This window comes from Lepidothrix coronata, unplaced genomic scaffold (genome assembly GCF_001604755.1).
Source record: "Lepidothrix coronata isolate B3197 unplaced genomic scaffold, Lepidothrix_coronata-1.0 Scaffold0, whole genome shotgun sequence".
Taxonomy (NCBI): Eukaryota; Metazoa; Chordata; class Aves; order Passeriformes; family Pipridae; genus Lepidothrix; species Lepidothrix coronata.
Window position 1 is genome coordinate 8,553,394 of NW_016690180.1, and position 21,453 is coordinate 8,574,846.

Genomic DNA, 21,453 nt, shown 5'->3' on the forward strand with positions numbered 1-21,453 from the left:
GGAAAAACAAGGCATGGTAATATTACCTAACTGATTTGCTAGAAAGTAGCTATCCCCAGAAAGGCAAATCATGCAAGCTGATTGCAATAATTAATTTAATCATGGTAGATGCAGTATTTGAATTTTGTTAGACTATGATTATGTATTGTCTAGAACACTGTAAAAGAAACGCTGCAGCGGAAGAGAATAGGCTTGTACCTACAAGCAGAAGACTGGAATTCAACCTGCAAATATTTTTATGCATCTTTAGCTAAATTTGTAATTATTAAAACATACAAACAATTGCAAAAACCATCTAGCCAAGCATCCATGCCAGTGGAAACTTTGTCTACAGATTTTTTACAAGCTACCATAGCATCGGATACACTTTTTCTTGGCTCTGGCAAGTGCTTTAATAGTAGCTGTAGTTCTTAGGATCAGGTGGAATAGGTGCCGGTTCAGTTCAAGGGAATTATGCAGATAAAAGATTTCACCTGAGGATAAACTAATGCATATAGGAGAAAAGGCTATGTCTCCATTAGCACGTAGTGCAGGTTAATAGAAGTGGTCTGCATAGAGAAACAGTTGGCCCTGAGGACCTGTCAGCCATGTTATAATCATAGAGGTGATGATAAATAACTCTTGTCTGATATGCACTTGAACTCTATTTTCCAGTTTAGTTTTATACAGAAGAAACATGGTGAGGGCACTTCTAGGGCACTCCACAGTGCCAACAAAAGTGCAGCAGGTGGTGGTAAGCATGAGGTTTAATTCAAAAGTGCAGTCCTCAGATTTTCTAAAATGCTAGTAGAGATGCACTTTGTTTCAGTTTTTACTGTGTGCTGGCGAGATCTGGTTAATGATGCTCTGTAAAACTGGGATATGTGGGTGTTAATTTACCAGAAAAAAAACTTCTGCTAATCCTTTTATAACTTTATGAGAAGGCAAAGAAAACCCAATAAAATTAAAGGTTCAGTTTTTCCCTAGAAAAGGTGAATTTATTGGGTAACTGCCAAAGATATAAAATAACCTGCTCCTTAGTATACCGGGGAACACTTGTACATAGCACTATAGACTTATATTTTGCAGATCTAGTGAACTTTTTACCACTGGCAATCTAAAAGAATCTATAATCTGTTGCTACAGGGAACCACACAGTTTGTGAATCTATGTTTGTGGAAGTTCCTATTGAACTCAACCAGACTTATTGTGTTGAAACAGTGAACTGTGCTATTTGTGAATGAGACCAGACTTAGAGTGTAATCTACACTATTTGTGTATCTGAGATCTTATTAAATGTGACTAGAGTATACAGTGCTGCATTATTTCTAATTAGGTGCCTGCACCCAGCCCTTCTGATCTCTGGGGACCAGCTGGAGAGCAAGAGGATTGGTTTTCTGTCAAATTTCTATACTCTTTACATTATGCTTAGGCATCTGGACTCTCAGGATGTCATAAAACCGTTAAAGGTCTTCTACAGATAAGACCTGTACATTTCTAAGGTTGATTTTGACTCTTTTCTTCTACTACTAGAACGCCCCCTAAAAACTTGGGTCTTGAATTTTCTACTTTGTGCTAGGCAAAGAAGCATGCATTCTTAAAGCCTCAGGCAAATGCCAAAAGCTGGTTTTTAGATGTGGGATTTTGAATGCAGAAGTTCTCAAAATGAGTCTTCTGATTTCTTGGAAAGAGCTAGGTCTTTCTAAATTGAATACAAACCTTGGGCTCAGCGTGCTTGAGTCAGTGCCAGTCCCATTTACTATGGTGCCTCAAGAGTCCTTTTCTGTACCCAGAAAGATCAGTTGGCAATTAAAAGCAAACAAACAAAACTATCCAAACCAAGACTACACATTTCATACTCAGAGCATGAAAATAATTATATATAAGCTCAAATCTTTAGCTGAAAACTGTTTTAAACTTCATTTTTTCACAGATGCTCTCTTGGCAAGTAGACTCAGTAAAATGAATATTAATGAGGTATGTTTACTGTTTTCAAGCACACGACCAAAGAAATATGATATTGTATCTACAAAACTGATATAGTTTTCTTGTTGCTAAATTATTTAGTAAAATACTCTCAACAAAGATATATGCTGCTTGTCAACAGAGTGGTTCTTGTGAGTGAAGATTGGCAGCTGTCTTGGCCACAGCAATCACAGAGTGATCGAGTTTAAAATGCCTGTTGCTGGCAAAACTTCAACTCTGGAAATAAGGAGAGCCAACTCCAGGCTGCTCAGGGAATTAGTAAGTAAGGTCCCTTGGAAAAATGGTTTTGCAGGTGCTGAGGTCCATCAGTGCTGGTCACTTTTTAAATATCACCTCCTAAGGGTGCAATAGCAGGCAATTCTTAAGAGTCAGAAGTCAAGCAGATGAAGCAGAAGGCTGGCTTGACTGAACAGGGATCTTTCCCTTGGAAATAAGGCAAAAAAGGAAGGTGTATGCTCAGCGGAAGCAAGGTCAAGTAACATGGGGAGAAGTCAGAGATGCTGCTTGCCACCGTAGGGAGAAAATTCATGTGGTTCCACAGTGCTCCACTTTAGGCCCTGTGCTGTTCAACATCTTCATAAATGACTTGAATGCAGGACTGGAGGGGATACTAAGCAAGTTTGCAGATGACACAGAACCAGGAGGAGCTGTTGACTCCTTCAAAGGCAGGGAGGCCCTGCAGAGAGACCTTCACAAATTAGAGGACTGAGTAATCAGCAACCATATGAAGTTTAACAAGGGAAAGTACCTGATTCTGCACCTGGGATGGGGCAACCCTGGATGCACGTCCAGACTGGGGAATGAGATGCTGGAAAGCAGTGCTGCAGAAAGGGACCTGTGGGTCCTGGCTGATGGCAAGTCGAATATGAATCATCAGTGCCCTGGCAGCCAGCAAGGCCAACCTTGTCCTGGGGAAAAGCAGGACAGGAACCATGTCAGGGAAAGCATCGCCAGCTGATCAAGAGAGGGGATTGTCCCTCTCTGCTCTGCACTGGTGTGGCCTCACCTTGAATATTGTGTACAGTTTTGGGCACCACAATATAAGAAAGATATTAAGCTATTCGAGTGTCCAAAGGAAGGCAATAAAGATGGTGCACGGTCTTGAGGGGAAGCCATATGAGGAGTGGCTGAGGTCACTTGGTCTGTTCAGCCTGGAGAAAAGGACAGTCTACAACTTCCTTGTGTGGAGAAGAGGAGGGGCAGGCACTGATCTCTTCTCTGTGGTGACCAGTGACAGAATCCAAGGTAGCATCATGAACCTGTCAGGGGAGGTTTAGGTTGGATATTAGGAAAAGATTTTTCACCCAGAATGTGGCTGGCCACTCAAACAGAGTCCCCAGGGAAGTGGTCACAGCAGCAAGCCTGTTGGAGTTCAAGAGGAGTTGGAGGATACCCTCAGGGACATGGTGTGACTCTTGGGGATGGTCCAGTGCAGGGCCGGGTGTTGGACTCGATGATCCTTGTGAATCCCTTCCAACTCAGCATATTCTGTGATTCCATGACTCTGTGAAATAGCAAATAAGAGCTTCATAAATATTTATGTGGAGTCTTGGTGCAGTATTACAGATTAAATGGTAATATTAGTATATACTTTTTCTATTGTTTTCTACTGACTGCATTAAAACAAGACTACTATATATTAAAAATGAGACAATACCGTTTTGATGAACTCTGCTTTTCTTTAAAAGAAAGCTAAATTTGGTATATTTCCAATTTATGCTAAATTGCAATAAGGTAGCTAAGCTGGCTCATTTGCTTTGTGTGATGTGAAATTTTAAGGTTTATGTCTCTGTAGTATGGCTGATGTCATTAGGGACCTAGGAGGAGAGGCTGAGAGAGCTTGGACTGCTTAGCCATGACAGAGAGATTGGAACTAGAATATCTTTAAGATACCTTCCACCTCCAGCCATTCTATGGTTCTATGATTCTATGACGTGTAAGAGCTGGGAACTTCCCAAGAACATGGTTGATACGCAAGGTTTTTTTGCTGTCCCTATGTCCCCAATTATGACATAGCAGATCTTCCTACATGCTCAAGCAGAAACTCCTGCCTGTGGCTTAAGAAACGTCTGCCACCAGAATGCCAGCACACATATGCAGAGCTCTCTGAAGGGGATCATTTTCCTGTTACTATATAAGGGCACTTCCAATCATGACCACTCTCCTGTCTTCTATGATTGCCCTGTTGCCTGCAACGATACTCATTTTTGGCTTGATTGCTGTGTTCTGTGTCCTGCTTTTCGACACAAGATCTGCTCGTGGGGGAACAAAGATAGTCAGGAAGTGCAATAAGTCAGGAAAGACTGAATATTACATCTATAATGTAGTCACCAACCCAAATGCAACTCAAGAAGGTACTGAATTTGATACAGCTGATTTACTAGTCAAGCTGGCCAAGGAGATCGTTTCTGATTCCAATGTGGTGGGTACCAGGATTTTTATTATTACTGTTATTATTACCATTTCATCTTCAGCATCATAATTATCAATTTTTGTTTTGTTGTTGTTCCATGGTCAATTTCAAGTAGAGTTTAACTCTACTTTTAATTCATCTTGATAGGTAGGACAAACAAAGGGATAGCTCTACTGAAAGCAGTGGAAGTTTTTTGTAATGCTTATAAGCTGAGTTCTAGAAGTACTTAAAAATGTCATATATTGATTATAGATCAAGCCTTTGCAAATAGTTCATCAGCTTTGAGAAGAAAGTGAGTTGAAAGATTTCAGATATACCTCTTGAAAGACATTAATAAATTTTAAGTTATGTAATATATGTTTTATGGTTTTTTGAACCTGAAAATGTCAAAGGATGATAAAAAACCCCAAACTTATGGGCAACATGAATTCTCACTTAAAAGTCCTTTCATGTTACTCTCTGTTGTTTTGCTATTTTTGTTGTTTTTTATTTTAGTGATGTAAAGTATTCTTTTTTTTTTTAATTTTATGACTCTGTAAATAGAAGATCTGAGGTATTCTACAGGTGTTTGAGATGGTGTTAACTTGAAAACTATGCATAACTTTATAGAAATGGGTGATTTCCTCATCAGTATTTCTCCCTTTGGTGAAATTCAGAAAGGAAATAATTTTGAAAATTATAATATTGTTTTGTTTGTGAGCTGTAACTTAGTTCTGTTCCAAAAAGGAGTTCAGGCCTTGCCAATGCATTACATAAAATAATTTGAACAGTGAAATTTGTATTTAAATTTGGTATTTCTGTGTCTCTGAATATGAAGGCAAGACTGACAAGGTAGAGTTAGTTTGTATGTTTAAAGGATTTGTAATGGATGAAAATGTTCTGTGCTAATCTCATGTATTTTTTACATGTATATATACGTACACTTATACGTATATATCTTGTATTTGTATATATACCCTGAAACACGGCTTTTTTAGATGACAGGCTAGTCTATTCAGCTCTAGAATTTAATTTTTTTTTTACTACTTACAAAATAGATGTTTATTTGCCCCTTCTAAGCATCCTTCCATAAATCTGCTCTATTTGAATTCCTTTTATTTTAGTTGTTCTTTATATATTACTAATATATATAGTAATAAAAAAAAGTGGTGATATTTGTATTGTCAACATTATGATTATCACCAAAAAAATGGTACTGTTTATGTTTAGTGAAAACTTAAAAGTCTGCAGTTCTTTGTGGTATAAATTCACTTGGACTTCATCTACCGGGCTTCAGAGGTTATATCATCTTTTAATCTGGACCCTTCTTGCTCAGAGTTACAGATCAGGGAAAGAATGCAAATCTGTAAATATATATGTGCACATACATATGCATATGTGTACATACATATATGTATACTGCAGGTGCTGAGGTCCATCAGTGCTGGTCACTTTTTAAATATCACCTCCTAAGGGTGCAATAGCAGGCAATTCTTAAGAGTCAGAAGTCAAGCAGATGAAGCAGAAGGCTGGCTTCTTTCCCTTGGAAATAAGGCAAAAAAGGAAGGTGTATGCCCAGCGGAAGCAAGGTCAAGTAACATGGGGAGAAGTCAGAGATGCTGCTTGCCACTGTAGGGAGAAAATTCGTGTGGCCAAAGCTCAGCTGGAGTTGAAGTTGACCAGAAATGTAGGGGACAATAAAAAGAGGTTTTTCAAACATATTAATGGCAATAAGCCCTATGGAAATATCATCAGCCCATTACAGAATGAGGATGATCACCTCACAAACAGGGACAGAGACAAGGCAGAGGTGTTTAATGCTTTCTTTGCCTCTGCAACTCCAGATGTATGTCAGACTGGGGAATGAGATGCTGGAAAGCAATACTGCAGAAAGGGACTTGGGGGTCCTGGTCGATGTCAAGTTGAATATGAGTCAGCAGTGCCCTGGCAGCCAGGAGGGCCAACCTTGTCCTGGGAGGCATCAGGCAAAACATCACCAGGCAGTCGAGGGAGGGGTTTGTCTTGTTCTGCTCTGCACTGGGGTGAGGTCCCCTAGAATATTGTGTGCAGTTTTGGGCACTACAATGTAAGAAAGATATTAACCTCTTAGAGAGTGTCCAAAGGAGGGCAATAAAGATGGTGCAGGGTCTTTACGGGAAGCCATATGAGGAATGGCTGAGGTCACTTGGTCTGTTCAGCCTGGAGAAGAGTAGACTGAGGGGAGACCTCAATGTAGTTATAACTTCCTCGTGAGGGAAAGAGGAGGGGCAGGCACTGATCTCTTGTCTGTAGTGACCAGTGACAGGACCCGAGGGAATGGCCTGAAGTTGTGTCAGGAAAGGTTTAGGTTGGATATTAGAGAAAGGTTTTTCACCCAGAGGGTGGTTGGGGGTTGGAACAGGCTCTCCGGGGAAGTGGTCACAGCACAGCGCCTAGGAGAGTTCAAGAAGCATTTGAATGATACTCTCAGGCACACGGTGTGCCTCTTGGGGATGGTCCAGTGCAGGGCCAAGAGCTGGACTCAATGATCCTTGTGTGTCCCTTCCAATGATATCAAAGCATTTTACCCAAAACAAACACAATGAGTAAATCCAAGTACAAAATATTTACTGCAAAGCTATCTAATAGTACTGTCAATAAACAAAATTTTCACCAGAATGAGAAAGTATTAGGGTACTTCTTCTACTGAGAAACCTGTAAAATGTGCTTCTGTCTATTTAACATAGATGTATATTTTTATTTTTATCTCATTTTCTCTATAGCATCTATCTACTGATTCAGAACATACTAACACAGAACATAACTTATTGCAAGAAGCCACTATTTCATACTGGGTTCCAGAGATGGTAGTTGCACTCCATGCGCATAATAAAGCTGTCTTTTCTCAAAGGTCTTGCAGTGTGTAAACTTTGAACAGATATCATTTTTAGGTACTGCTGTTTTCTATAACAATGCATTGTGAAAAATAATGGTGAAGTTAAATCTTTTCCCTCTTAGAACCATTAGTGGTAATGTAAGTCCCTTAGACAAACAACAGAAATACTTTTTCTGGTCCATTTAAAACTGCTAAGTACATTATGAAAATGAATAGGAGAAAATTAATCTGCAACAGTAGGTGGTAACTTTGCGAAGTAATCTCACTTCTCTGCGTTTCTGTTGCACAGAACTCTATAGATAAAAGAAAGAAGGGAAAAATAGCTTGTTATTATGTAAGTGGGAATAGTTTGTTTGTTTGCTGCTATACACTATCTAAATATTAACCAGAGAATTGCAGAGACTGCAAGAGCTCTTTCTGATCTTTATGGTTTTTTGTATGGGCAAAACTAGATATGGCAGAAACCAGTTGTGGATTGGATTTCCAGATCCTAGCACAGTATTAATTAGAGTAGGTAGAATAACCATGAAATAGTGATCAACCTGACATCTTTTAGGTGAAAATAACTGAGGTGGGGAATATAACTTCTGTTACCAATACTTACCAGACTGTTTTCCACCCTCATAGAAATGGATGCTAATATTACCTTTTGATTAGAACTGTAAACATGACTATGTTTTGAGAACCGACAATAAATTTTGCTAGGACAGGTAAGTGCTCTTCTCCTGGGTCATTACCACCAGAATACTGGGATGAACCTGTTCTTTATTAAGACCTCAGACTTAATTAACTTAAATTCATTTGTTTTCACTTACAAAGTGTCTGAAGATCTCTCCAAAAAAGCGGATCTTGCCTGGCACCTCATCAGAAGAGGATCCCAGCCACAATACATGGCATGTTCAAATGAAAACTAATGCCCTGGAGGACAGCAGTTCGGATGAGGAGAGTTATGTTTTGACTTGTGAAAAGGTGGATGACAACTGCATCTTAATGACATACACTGAGCAAAATGAACCCCCTGTCCAGAACTTGCAGGACATTTTATGGTTCCTCCTGGAGACATTTTGTGGCACTCCCCAGAAGAGAGATTATGTGAGATCCACCAACGTCGGTAGAAACAGAAAGACCAAGAGGGCGGCAAAAGCCAAGCCAAGAAGGCAGCAAAAGCGAAGCCAAAGAGAGTGAGCCTACCCTGTTATCAGCTTGGCAACTTGCCCTTCCACAGCATTCAGTGCAAAGAACCTGCTCTTCTTCATCACCTAAGAACTAAGCTTTCTGGTGTGTTTCTCATTGCTTCATTAAAAATTCACTATGTTTAACACTCATGGAATTTATTTATACCTTTTTATGTTTAAAAGTAATACACTCACATTGTATAATTGACAACAAAATTCATTGTTTTAACTACAGTGAAGAGGAAGCTATGGGAAAATAAATGTTTTTATTTTTACTTTTCCTTTTGAGAAGTAGAAATACTGAAGGAAAAAAGGATTTGCTCTTAGTTTTAAAAAATTTAAGTCTCTTTTACTAATTGATACCTGGACAAACATTCCCACTGCTGGGGGAAGTAGCTGACAATTATTTTTAAGCCTACATTTACTGTTCTAACATTAAGATAACATGCACCTATTACTTTCTACTTGGATAAACTATTGCTGTGTCTGAAGGCAAGCTTAATTTTTGTGCATTCCAATTTAGCTATGGAGAAGCTGTGCTGTGAATAAGTGGTTAGGCCACTTAAGGATCACCACTAAAGGTGCACTTCAGTAGGGTTCAGTGGCAAGGCTGACTCTATTACTAACTGCATAGATGAAGTATACATAAGAAAATCAGAATAAAATCAGTTTAGAAAGATTTACATGGAGACTGGTTTTGGCAGGATGGCCTACCCCAATAAGGCCTAGAATCCAATCAGAGAATGTATACAATGCAAGCTATCATGCAAGTTATCTGTGGTGAGCTACAGCTGGCTCCAGCCTAGTTTACCAACCTTCAAACACACATCCTGCTTTTAGACACGGGATTTCACAGATAAGCTGCTTACTGGCCTGTAAAACTATGACTACCAGTCCATCACTTTGTAACTATAAAAGCCGTATCTGACTTTCATATGGCAGATTCTTCTACATACTTACTTGAAGTGTAGAGCTTCTGCCGTGAAGCAGGGATGTCTCTTCATGGTTACTCCCAAGGGTGCAAGAGAAAGAGAAATCTGTCTGCTATCTCGTATGGTATCTCTCTGTATCTCTACTTAATAATTTTTTCTTTTGCTAGCTTTCATGCAATTGCTTTAATAGAATTGCTTTGATACAGTGCACTATACTACTTAATGTTGTATTATACTCTACTAGTAGATTTTTAGCTTTTACACTGTGTAATAAATAACTTTGATTAAGATCTTTTGTCTGTTCGCTTGTCTGTCTTTTCATTTATCATAATAAATAATTTATTTTATATAAATATATCCTATTTACCATCATTGAAACCTGTGAGACAAAGTGATTTAATTATGCCTCTCTAATTCCTTAAATTTAAACTGTTGACACAATTTGAGTCTAAGATAGGATTCAGCCACACCTGGACCCTTTTCTGAGAGGGAGTTTAGAAAGCAAGGGAGTCCTTTCTGCACCTTGTGACTCAACGGGAGGGCTTCTTTTATAACTTTGTCTAAGCTTTCCACTCCCACCTGCGACACTGGTGATGTAAGAGGGTAAGGGTGCAAAGGATATGGATAAAAATGCAAGGGAGCAAATGGGTTTAGCAGCACTTAAGCAATGATTAATTTAACATAAGGTTACTCAGTAGAATTTGCTACAATTATAACTGACTTAATTACAGATTCATAATAACCTTCATACCATAATAAATTGCCATACACACACACAGGCAAAATGATGTATACATCTGTATCTATGTGTGTAAAGATACCTATCAAAATTTTCCCTTGTGTTCAGTGAAATACACCAAATCCCTCAACATTTCTCAACAGCCATTGGGTTGCACCTTTAAGAGTACGTGTGTGCGTGCGCTTTATCCACCTAGGCCTCATCGTCAGCAATAATCTTTCAAGTATGGTAACTTGAGGGTCCAGAGCTCTGAGAGGTATCCCATTCATAGGGAGTTGCTGGTGCAGCCCACTTTTCCAGGAGAGCTCAAAAGGCCTTACCTAGGACTGCTCTTCTTAGGGTCACAAGATGACTGGCTTCACTGTTTCCATTCAGGCCATAACCCAAGTTGGTAGCTACTGTAGTTTCCAAGCCATTTGGAAATAATTTCCAAAGCTCCAGCAACAATGGTGCTGTTCCACTTGGGCTATGATTCAGGCAGGCAATGTGGCAAGGCTGTTAGGGCGTGGCTGATTATCCTTCGTTTTCCACCTTGGCGGGACAGCTGATGTTCCTGTTACAGTCAGTGTTCCCACCTGTATCATGTAAGACCAGCTGGTGTGATCAGAGATGCTTCATCACCCAACTGGTACAGTAAAGGGGCAGTTTAATAATCATCTTATTCAGTCAAGGCTGAGATCGTAGAACAGGCTCGAAGGTAGGAGGAATGCACCACCACAAGCTTAAGAGGCAAAGTGGCAAATAGTCCAGTTTATATTTTGGAAGAGGGATGTGCGGGGGCTGAACTGCACTCCTGCGAATTGCAGATGGCTTGGCATGAGATCTAGTCTTGCCGAATGTCCAAAATCTAGTTTTAGGCATAAGCATATAAATTTCATTTATTCATTTCATTGTTTAGAATATTTCAGCAAATCAGTGAATTATGGGCCAGATCTGCAGCTGGTGGGAAATAGATGCATTCCACTAACTTCAGTGAAGAGGCATTTGTCTGTATTGTCTGAAGCTGTGTTACAATACATTTATAAGCACAAATAGACGAAGGCTTGAAATGAAGTTGAAGAAGAAATACCAACATTTTCATGGTCCTGCTTTTCAATTTACCTATATAAAATTGCCATTCAAATGCCCTGTTAAGTAACTGAGTGCTAATTTGAAATTCTAAATATCTCGTCAAATGAATAGGTACAAATTTAATGTTTTAACTTCATAAATTGGGGCTTCTGTTACATTTTTCATTCTAGTTGTATATAGAATGGAATTGGAATAGAGAAAACTAAACAGTGTTTGTGGTGAACTAGAGATGGATGACAGGAGATTTATGTCTACATTAGAGGCTTGCTTGCACGTAGACTTGTGTGGAGGAGTCATTATTTCCCTAATATATGTGCAACTGAAATTTTTGTAGGCATGCTTGATTAATTTACACTTCATTGCCTCATACAAAGTAGGACTTTTCGCCTCCAGAAATCCATTTTCTTTCTTTGAATCCTATGAAAAATAAAAGATTCCATGGTGAGTTTCAGAGCAGTGGGCTTTTGATGTAGCAGTTTTACCATCCAACCAGCTCCAATTTTGAAATACCTTGTGAATTTCAGGAGTAGTCTGCAGTTTGTGAAATGACAGTTTGCTATTTCTGTAACTTTAAGATAGTGTTTGGTAATACAAGAGTGCCTCCCATTAACTCAAACATTCATGATGAGGAGGTAGCCTTTCAGTGCACGGAATCTGATTTAGGTGAGGCTTCAGCAGCGTTTGTCTTCCTGGCTGGGATTTCAGTTGTTAAATATCTTTTGAGTAATTCCCTCTTCAGAATCCAGGGCTACACATGCAAAGTCTGGAGCTGAGAAAAAGAAGTTCCAGACAATAAAAGAGATACTCTGGGACACAGAAGTATGGCCAAGGACTGCCACAGTCTGACATATATTCAATGCAGTAGAGTTTGCCCTCTGTAAGCAACACTGTATGTGGAAATTCAGAAATATCAGCTGGAAGCTTTTTTGCTGACTGAGCTCTTGAACTTCCTTTACATTTAACATGTTCTTGGGCACTTCCTAGTTCTGAGATACTATAACATGGCTTTCCTTATTGGAGACTAGCTTCATCAGCTTTTTCACCCTAAATACCTTGTAATGAGAATGTATATTGCCCTTAAATTAATGAAGAACTCATGGAGTTTCATCAGCCTCATGACTGGCCATTAGAGCAGTTCTGCAGGGCTCCATTTTAGGTCCACTGCTCTTCAACATCCCCATAAATTAGTTGGATGCAGGACCCACAGGTATACTAAGTAAATTTATTGACGATACTAAACTGGGAGGAGCTATTGACTCCTTCAAGGGCAGTGAGGCCCTCGACGAATTAGAAGTCTAGAAATTCATCAGTTGTGTGAAGTTTAATAAGGTCAAGTGCAGGATTCTGTACCTGGGACAAGGCAATCCTAGTTGTGTGTCTAAACTAGGGAACAAGATGCTGGAGAGCAGCACTGTGGAAAGGGACCTGGGGGTCCTGGTTGACAGCAAGTTGAATATGAATCACTAGTGCCCTGGCATCCAGGAGGACCAATCATGTCCTGGGGGCATCGCCAACAGGTCAAAGGAGGTGATTGTCCTCATTGCAGTCTTCAACATCCTCCCGAGGGGAAGGGGAGGGGCAGGCACTGATCTCTTCTCTGTGGTGACCGGTGACAGAACCCGAGGAAGTGGTGTGAAGATCTGTTGGGGTGTTTAGTTTAGGTATCAGGGAAAGGTTCTTCATCCAGAAGGTGAAGCTGGTCCAGTTGGACACTGGAACAGGCTCAACAGAGAAGCCAATCACAGTACCACACCTGCCAGAAGCATTTGGACAATGTACTCAGGCATATGGTGTGATTCTTGGGGCTATCCTGCTCAGGGTCAGGAGTTGGTTTTTGATGATCCTTGTGTATCTCTTCCAACTCAGGATATTCTATGAGACTATAATGCATGTGAGATATACTTACATTAGCTGTAGGTTCTTCTCACTGTAGCTTGATTACATTTTTTTTGTGACAGATAGAGGTCCAAGGAGGACAATGCTGTGTGCTCTGGAGTGGCACTATCTTGCTTCCATTCTATTACCAGGACCTGCTAAATATTTATATACCTTTTAATCTAAAAAAAATTTTTTTTTTTCTTTAAATGCTTTTTGTCTTTTATTGACCCTCTAAGTATCATTGAAGGCTATTTGCATCATTTAAAAGACTCTTGTATGAGCTTTCAGATTCCAGTCTCTGTGAAAAGAAAAATATGTGCTGGAAAAATGAAAGGATTCTTGAATAAAAATCTTATTTTACCATTAAAGATCTTCTCAGATTTCTGGGAAAGATGCTATTCCAGTTCTTTTTGTTTGCAGTAATTCCTGGGAAAATGATAGTTTAGATTGATCGCTAGGTTATTTAAATTCCTGAGCAATTAAATTAGTGTGGAATAGATGCTTTGTTTCCCTTTAATTTTAAAACATTTTCTAATATTAAGATGAATTACTTTGCTCCTCTAGAAACATTTTGAAACTCAGGGAAGACCATGTATACAAAAGTTTTAACAAGTACTTAAACCCATTAAGGAATAGTCCACACCAACTGTTTTAATGATTTGGTTCGCTGTCAGGGTGAAATTAAATGAGAAATGTCACATTGCAGTCTTTCATATTTATGGTTGATCTAACCTATCAAGCCTTCTCGGGTCTGTGTTGACTACCTTCTCAACACTTTATCATCTCAGTTTTATGTAGCTGGAGAAATACTGTTTTGCATGTCTTCCCCACACTACCCTAAACTACTCACTCTCAGCCTATCTCATCTGTTCCAGCAACCTTTAGATAGCTGACAGATGTCTTGGTATCTCATTATCTTTAGCTTCCTCATTTTGCATTTCCTCCTTTACAATTCCTCCTCCTTGCCAGAAACTGTCAAGCAAAATTAAGTGTTTGATCACAGACTCATAAAATCGTTAAGGTTGGAAAGACCTCTAACATCATTGAGTGCAACCATTGACCTCACGCTGCCTGGTCCATCACTAAACCATGACCCTAAGCACATTATTAGTGTCATGACAGTTATGCACTCAGCATGCTGCAAAACCTCAAAATTTATTTCGTTTTTTTGAGGTTGGAGGTTTGTTTGTTTTAGTTTGTGATGTTTTGACTTTTTTTTTTTTTGTAAGATATCTTTACTTAGGTAAGCAAAATGTCTGTTTTGAAACTTTCTCAGTTGTGGATAGACTTCAGTACAATGTTTGTCTCAGAAGTATACAGTATAGTAGGTGTAACAGCTTTATGTGAAGAAATGAATCCCATGCTGACTCCATAATTGCTTGTGTAAACTTAAAAGTATTTTTGGGGAGAGGTGGGTGGAAAACTGAAGAACTGAGAGGTTGTTGTCAGTGCTGGTAATGAATGATCAAAACCTCTGTTCCACTGAAAGATAAGGAAGAGGTGATACAGTCTCCTCCAGTGTGCTGTCTGACATACTAACCTGGTTTGCTTCTGATTGATACTCACTGCAGCAGCAGAAAATTAAACACTGGTGGCTGAATATCTTGCTCATTCATCAGTATGTGGTGTGCAGAGATAGCCACTCTGGACTGTTCTCTACCTATGAATAATAAAATAATAAGCTCTTAGGAAAAAAAAAGTAACAATTTTACTCCAATAATAGAATAGTTACCCATTATTTAAAAAAAAATAATCATAATTGTTGGTTAGCCACACTTGGAAATGGCCCCAAGGAAAATGAAGCCTGGTTCTTAATGACTGTTCTTCTTTCAAGAACAAAGTTTACCCTCTTTCTTAGAGCAATTTACTTTGCTCTGGTAGTATGTCAGTGTTTCCTTCAGTGACTTCAGGCTTCATTTTGCTGTCCTTCTCATTTGTTCAATACATGTAGACATGAACATATAACGTATCTCATAAAAACCCCCTTTCACAAGAATCTGAAAAGACGATGTGGGTCATTATAATAATTTTATGATAGTTATACCTCTTTCCTATCTCAGTGATTATTTTTGTTATTATGATAGATTAAAAGATTGAGGAGGTTAATTTAATGAAAGAAAAAGTTATTTACTGAAAGAATAATTGAAATCTAGATGGGATCTGATACTTTTGACAACAGAGGACTAATTCACAATGTCTAAGACCAACACTAGTAACAAAAAGAGCAAGCACTGAATAAAAGCTAAACTGTGGTAAGACGGCAAAACTGTAGGTATTGTTTTACCAACTTCCTAGAACAGGCACATCCAAATTTAACCTGATTTACAATATCTGATCCACAGAAAGACATTCCTAATCATATCTATGTTTAATTAGGATCAGATAGTTTCAGAGAGGTTTTGAGCTTTGCCCGTTTGCAGAACATAGGACTTAGACTTTTCTTCATATATAAAGCCTTAGCTCTGACTTGGCTTAGTCATATACAGTGCAAAAACTACTCTCTTTCCTCACTGTCCCTTCAGGCTTGATACTTTGAAAGGATATTAATAATCCATGCAGCTCTAACGGGAATAGTAAGATTATTTCCAGCCTAAATGGCAAGCTTTGCCAGGACAAAGCCACTATTAGGGCTGTTAGGACTTGTAAACTTTAGTTGTCCTACAAGGTATGTATCTCATTCTGTTACAGAGGACTTTCTGCTTATCCTTCTCTGATTAATATTTTTTCTAATTCTCAAAAAATGTACAAATGGAGCAAAGGTGTGTTTTTAAATTTTTTTAATTCTTTTTTAATCTTTACTCTTTTTATTATTTGCAATTGAGATTTTTTTAGTTTGTTTTCTTAGATTAAAAAAATTACTTTGAGAACTTTTTACTTTGACTTTTATCATTTATTCTCAAGGCTTAAAGATGCCACAGAAAGGTGGATGTTAGACAGATTAACCCCTAGTACAGTGCATTATCTCTTCTATTAGATAGTTGAAGGATGACTTGGTAAATTTATCTTGCAGCAATTACACAGTCACCATTTGGGCAGTTAAAGCATTTTAGGAGGACTTCATGGACTTTTTCTCATAATACATCTACATTTTTGCACGATTCATGACATATCACATAATTTTACTCATTGATGGACAAATAGTTTTACCTGAATATTCATTTACTAATGTGTTGCCTGTCAAAAGAGTTGAAAAAGGTGTAAAATCTTATTGTGTAATCTCTGACATCTGCAAATCTCTAATATATATTAGAGGTGCTATTGAACACTTATATAACGCAGCAACACTACTGATCATACTGTTATGACTTTGTCTTACTTATGATCATTATTCCATTTCTCTACATCTTTCTCTAAATCTGAGAGGGTGAGATGGTAGAAGGTGTAACCTTCAGCATGCACATCTATGAAACATTCAGCCAGCCAGTCTTCTCTCCCAACATGGCTCTTCTGGACTAAATGAGGTGAGTTTATGGCTTCTTAACTCTATTAGTTCACTTTATTCTAGGGTGATTTGGTAGATACACTACTCTTCTATCCCAAGTATCTTTCTGTGTTTCATTTTCTTTTCCTGATGTATCTTAAATAAACTTGAGCTTAATGTATTATCTGAAAAGACTGGAAAAAATTCTCAGTTTTTATGTTCTCATTTAGGAAAAAGCAGGTGCTGTGTTCTGCTGTAACTTGGAGACTATAGAGCTAATCTAAAACACTGGAGTTGTTTTGCCTCCAATAATTTTCCTAACTCTAAAAGTTTACAGCAATGACAATCTTTGGGTCTTATTCTCTAAAGAGAGTAGGGAATACTTCAAAGTCATCTTCTTTCACATGTTTCTGAATAGGGAGCTGATTACCTGAAACGCGCTTCCCCCTGAGTAGACTGTAGAATTTCACTGGTGACTTTGAAAGTCTCTGCAACTCTATACACAATGTCAGAATCGACTGAAAAAACTGGCTTTTAAAATAGATTTCCTTCTTGAAGGACAGAGCTGATAATTTTCCACAATAGGTGTTGCAGGTTAACCACAGTGGGCAGCTCAGCCCTGCACAGATGCTTGCCCCAGTGCAACGGGGAAGAGAACGAGAAGTGTAAAAGTGAGAAAACCTGGGGATTGACATAAAGGCAGTCTGACAGACAAGCAAAAGCTGCTTGTGCAAGCATAACTCCCAACTCCTCCTTTCCCCCAGATTTAAATGTTGAGCACAACCTCATGCAGTGTGAGTTTTGGTCACCTGGGGGCAGCTGCCCTGGCTTGTGTTTCTTCCCAGCTTGTGCACTCCAAACTACTCTTGTGGTGGGGCAGCATAAAAGCCCTGATGTCGTTCAGGTACTGCTCTGCAAGAGCTGAAACATCACTGTGTTATCAACACTGTTTTGATCACACATCTGAAACACATCCCCATACCAGCTACTATGAAGGAAATTAACTGTCCCAGCCAAAACCAACACAACAGGTAGTAATTATTTTACCTCAAGAACCCATTTCTCTCATGAGTACCTGATGTGTAACAGAATTCAGATGCAACTTTACACTGAGTAAAGCAAAGCTATAGAAGAAACCTGGAATGGAGATTGCCACTGAAGTTGTTATTATTTGATTGTTGTTGGGATCCCTATGCAAAAGTGGACAATTCTTCCTGGGACAGGAAGGATACTGGTGATCCTGAAGGATCCTGGTACCCTTCAGGATTCCAGGACTTCCCACCCAATAGCACAAATGCATGACTGGACATTAACATATAGGAAAGTAATACCACACAGAAATTTTGTTGTTATGATGCTCCTAACAGAGACTATCAGTTAAAACATTGGTGTCAGTAACTACACTGAAAAAAATTTTGGGCTGTATAAAGAGTGACATCTTGAACAGGATATTGTTCCTAGGTGTTGGTGTCAGAGTTGCTCATGTGCTGAGAGCACCGATAAGATTGAAAGAAAATAGTTATTCTGGTTAGTTTGTTCATTCTGGAGGGAAACATCCAGACCTGCAAACTGTAATTTCACTTTGAAATTTTAATATCAAAGTCTGAGCTCTAAAGTTTTTGTTTATGCTAACTAAGGTTGGTAAATTGCACACTAATTCATCTTTTGGTGTTATTTACACATTGGGTAATGATCAAATTGTTAATCTTAGACAAAATCTGTAATAAAATAACTTTTGTCATTTTTCAGTTTTTGACAAAACCAGTAAAAGGTGTAATAAAAGTAATATAAAAGAAAATTTTCCTATTGTTACTTTAATTTGTTGAATGGAATTATCTTTTCTTGAAAAAAAATAGTTTGGATGGAAAACACGCTCTTCCCATGGAAATGCTTTTGACCGGTGGCTTCTCTTCTTCAATTATACATCAGAGTCTGCCTCAGGGTTTGAGTAACAATGACTTGTAAGACTGCAAGGTGAAAAGAGGATTCTTTCACTTACTGAGCCTAATGGAAACCGATTGCCCAGAGTTAGAGCATTTCTTTTTAAAACATCTTTTCTTCTTTAGACTTTTAATTGTTTCTGTCCACAACCTAAATCTGGCTGAAAAACATAAATTATGCAGTAAGGTCTCACTGTGTAGCTTTATGATTCTGTACAATGGTATTTTTAAATAATAATTCAAACTAATAGCGAAGTTGTTTTTATTCAAATATCTTCCTTTGGTGTGTCACACTATTATAAGTAACATTAATATTCAAACATAATACATTATATTTAATTTTACAGCGGGGATAAGTCATCATAAAGATTAAGTTCCTTAAAAGGCTTGTCACTTATCCTGCTCAATGCTACCATGAGTGCATTTTCAACTATATGGCTGTACGGTGACCCTCACATCCTTTTATGTGTTTACAGGGTTTCCAGTCAGGGGAAATTATTTTTATATTGTAATTGGGGAAACTGAGCTAAAAAGCATTGTGACACAATGAATATGGAACAGCAGAATTCATTTTTTTCAAACTTTTGTTATATTCACATTAAAAAACCAAACCAAACAAAAAGAAAATAATGCCCCCAAAACCACCAGGAGCTGTCCTCATCAGGATAGGACTGACTGTGAACACCGTCTGCCACCATGGGTAACAATTGAAAGCAGCCATTTCAATAGGATACTAGAAGAGTTGTGCTTAAAACTAGGAGTAGTGTTGGGCTATAGTCTCATCTGGCTTGATTTTGGACATATTTTTGAGAGAAAGGAAAGATTATTTTGTTGAGCTTGGCAGCTGTCATATGTGACTGCTGACTGATCTGAGGAAGATAATAATTTGTAGACCTGGCATAGCATTAGGAATGGCAGTGAGTCAGTGTGTAAAGTCTGGCTTCTGGCCTCTTAGGATTTGGGACAGAATTGTAACACATCAGAGAAAACAAACTTTATCACCTTTATTTTTTTTTTCATAAAGTAAGTATAAGCAAACAGTTCCTTGTTAGGAACAAGCCAGTTCAGGACTTGACATTTTTAAACTGATAGAACTGAGTGACAAAACCAAGTTAAATTAAGCAGAAAATGCTTCTGATAATTGGGGCCACGTAGACTTGACAAAATTAAATAAAGGTGAGATAATCTGAAAGCCTTTAGATTCTGAATAAAAGCTTTATTTTCCCTATAAGAAGTTAGTATTTCCTTTAAATGTAATTTATCTTATCAGGTCACTTTTGGTTTCAGTGCATTTATACCACTAACATTAACTTGCAAAAATCTGTAACAATTATTCCTTCTTCTTGGCTGAGCAGTGGGTAGCACAAACCTCAGGGAGGTATTACTAAAGACACCAAGTGGTATTGATTATATACTCTACATATGTGAAGAAGCATGTGGGAGGACTTAATTGCCATAGTGCTCTACTGAAATAAGCAAACAAAATTTAGATTTCATTGCTGGCAGGGGAATTAGCTGAAAATTTAAAACCCACTAGGCTGTAAGATGGCTACTAGTAATCTGAAGTGAAATCTTGGTATTAATTTAAGTAAAATATTTTATCCTGCTCTTCAGATCCAGAGAACTTCTGTATCTTGCATGATGTGCATTGTTCTGAACATCTGCCACTCCCACATTCCTCCTTTCTCAAAAAGACTATGATAAAGCTAGAAGAAGTTCAGAGAGGGATAAAAAAATATTCAGGGTGTGATCAAATATATGAAATATTTTTTTAGAATGAATAGATGGGAAAACTAGGACTCCTTGCTTAGAAAAGAAATAGTGGAGGAAACAAGGTAATAACCTCTAAAAACATACACATCTTAGAAAAGATGCAGCTCACTATTTCTTCTGGTAAAAGAGCAAGGAGCCAGATGAAACTATTGATAGACTTATGCAAAAGGAAATAAAGGAATTGCATCTATCTGTGATAGATATTTGAGCTATGAAGCTCCATAACATGACACGCTGTGATTGTTAAAAGTTTCCGTGAGTTCAAAAAGCCATTATGCAAATCAATGAAATCCACAAAGACTAATAAATTCAGGCATATAACTTTTCGCAGAGTAAGTTCTTGAGCTGTAAAATATCGGAGGCTGGGAGAGTGTTCTGGGAAAACATTGTTGCCCACTTGGTCTGTCCTAGTATTTTTCCCCAGCATCTGTTCTTGACCACCATGGAGGGTAAGAAATGTTAAGTACAGGGACCTTTGGATCCAGGACAGACATTTCTATTTAAAGAGGTTAATCCTGTTGCAAGAAGTCTTTCTGGGATTAGAAAACTATAAAAAATATTAGAGTCATAGAATATTCTGAGTTGGAAGGGACCCACAAGGATCATGAAAGTCCAACTCTTATCCCTGCACAGGATAGCCCCAAGAGTCACACCACATGCCTGAGAACATTGTCCAAATGTTTCTTGAACTTTGACAGGCTTGGTGCTGTGACCACTTCCCTGGGGAGCCTGTTCCAGTGGCCAACCACACTCTAGGTGTAGAACCTTTTTCTAATATCTAGCCTAAACCTCTTGTGACATAGCTTCATGAAGTTCCCTTAGGTCCTGTCACTGGTCACCACAGAAGAGATCAACGCCTGTCCCTCCTCATCCCCTAACAAGGAAGTTGTAGAGTGCAATGAGGTCTTCCCTCAGTCTCCTCTTCTCCAGGCTGAACAATCAAGTGACCTCAGCCACTCCTCATACACCTTCCCCTCCAGGCCCTTCACCATCTTCATTGCCCTCATTTGGATGCTCTCTAACAGCTTAATATCTTTCCTATATTGTGGTGCCCAAAACGACACACCATATTCCAGGTGAGGCCTCACCAGTGCAGAGCAGAGCAGGACAATCCCCTCCCTCGACTGGCTGGTGATGCTTTGCCTGATGCCCCCAGGACACAGTTGGCCCTCCTGGCTGCCAGGGCACTGCTGACTCGTATTTAACTTGCTGTCAATGAGGACCTCCAGGTGCCTTTCCGGGACCAGGAAAAAAGAAGCTGTGAAAATATTGCCTCCGTATCCCTATTAGGT

At 38.7% G+C, this 21,453-nt stretch overlaps 1 protein-coding gene across 1 annotated transcript; it reads left to right on the top strand.

Annotated features, from left to right (window-relative positions):
* Nucleotides 1-3,943: 3,943 nt before the first annotated feature.
* On the top strand, nucleotides 3,944-8,551 carry LOC108492067. The gene is made up of 2 exons (XM_017803983.1): nucleotides 3,944-4,387; nucleotides 8,052-8,551. The coding sequence occupies exons 1-2, from the start codon at nucleotides 4,118-4,120 to the stop codon at nucleotides 8,415-8,417; spliced, it is 636 nt and encodes a 211-aa protein (XP_017659472.1). The 5' UTR covers nucleotides 3,944-4,117; the 3' UTR covers nucleotides 8,418-8,551.
* Nucleotides 8,552-21,453: the final 12,902 nt, after the last annotated feature.

Excerpts from the sequence above, each read along its gene's own strand:
- LOC108492067 (XM_017803983.1), top strand. The coding sequence starts at position 4,118 with ATGACCACTCTCCTGTCTTCTATGATTGCCCTGTTGCCTGCAACGATA. Across the intron at positions 4,388-8,051 it reads TCGTTTCTGATTCCAATGTG|TGTCTGAAGATCTCTCCAAA; the intron begins GTGGGTACCAGG and ends TCACTTACAAAG.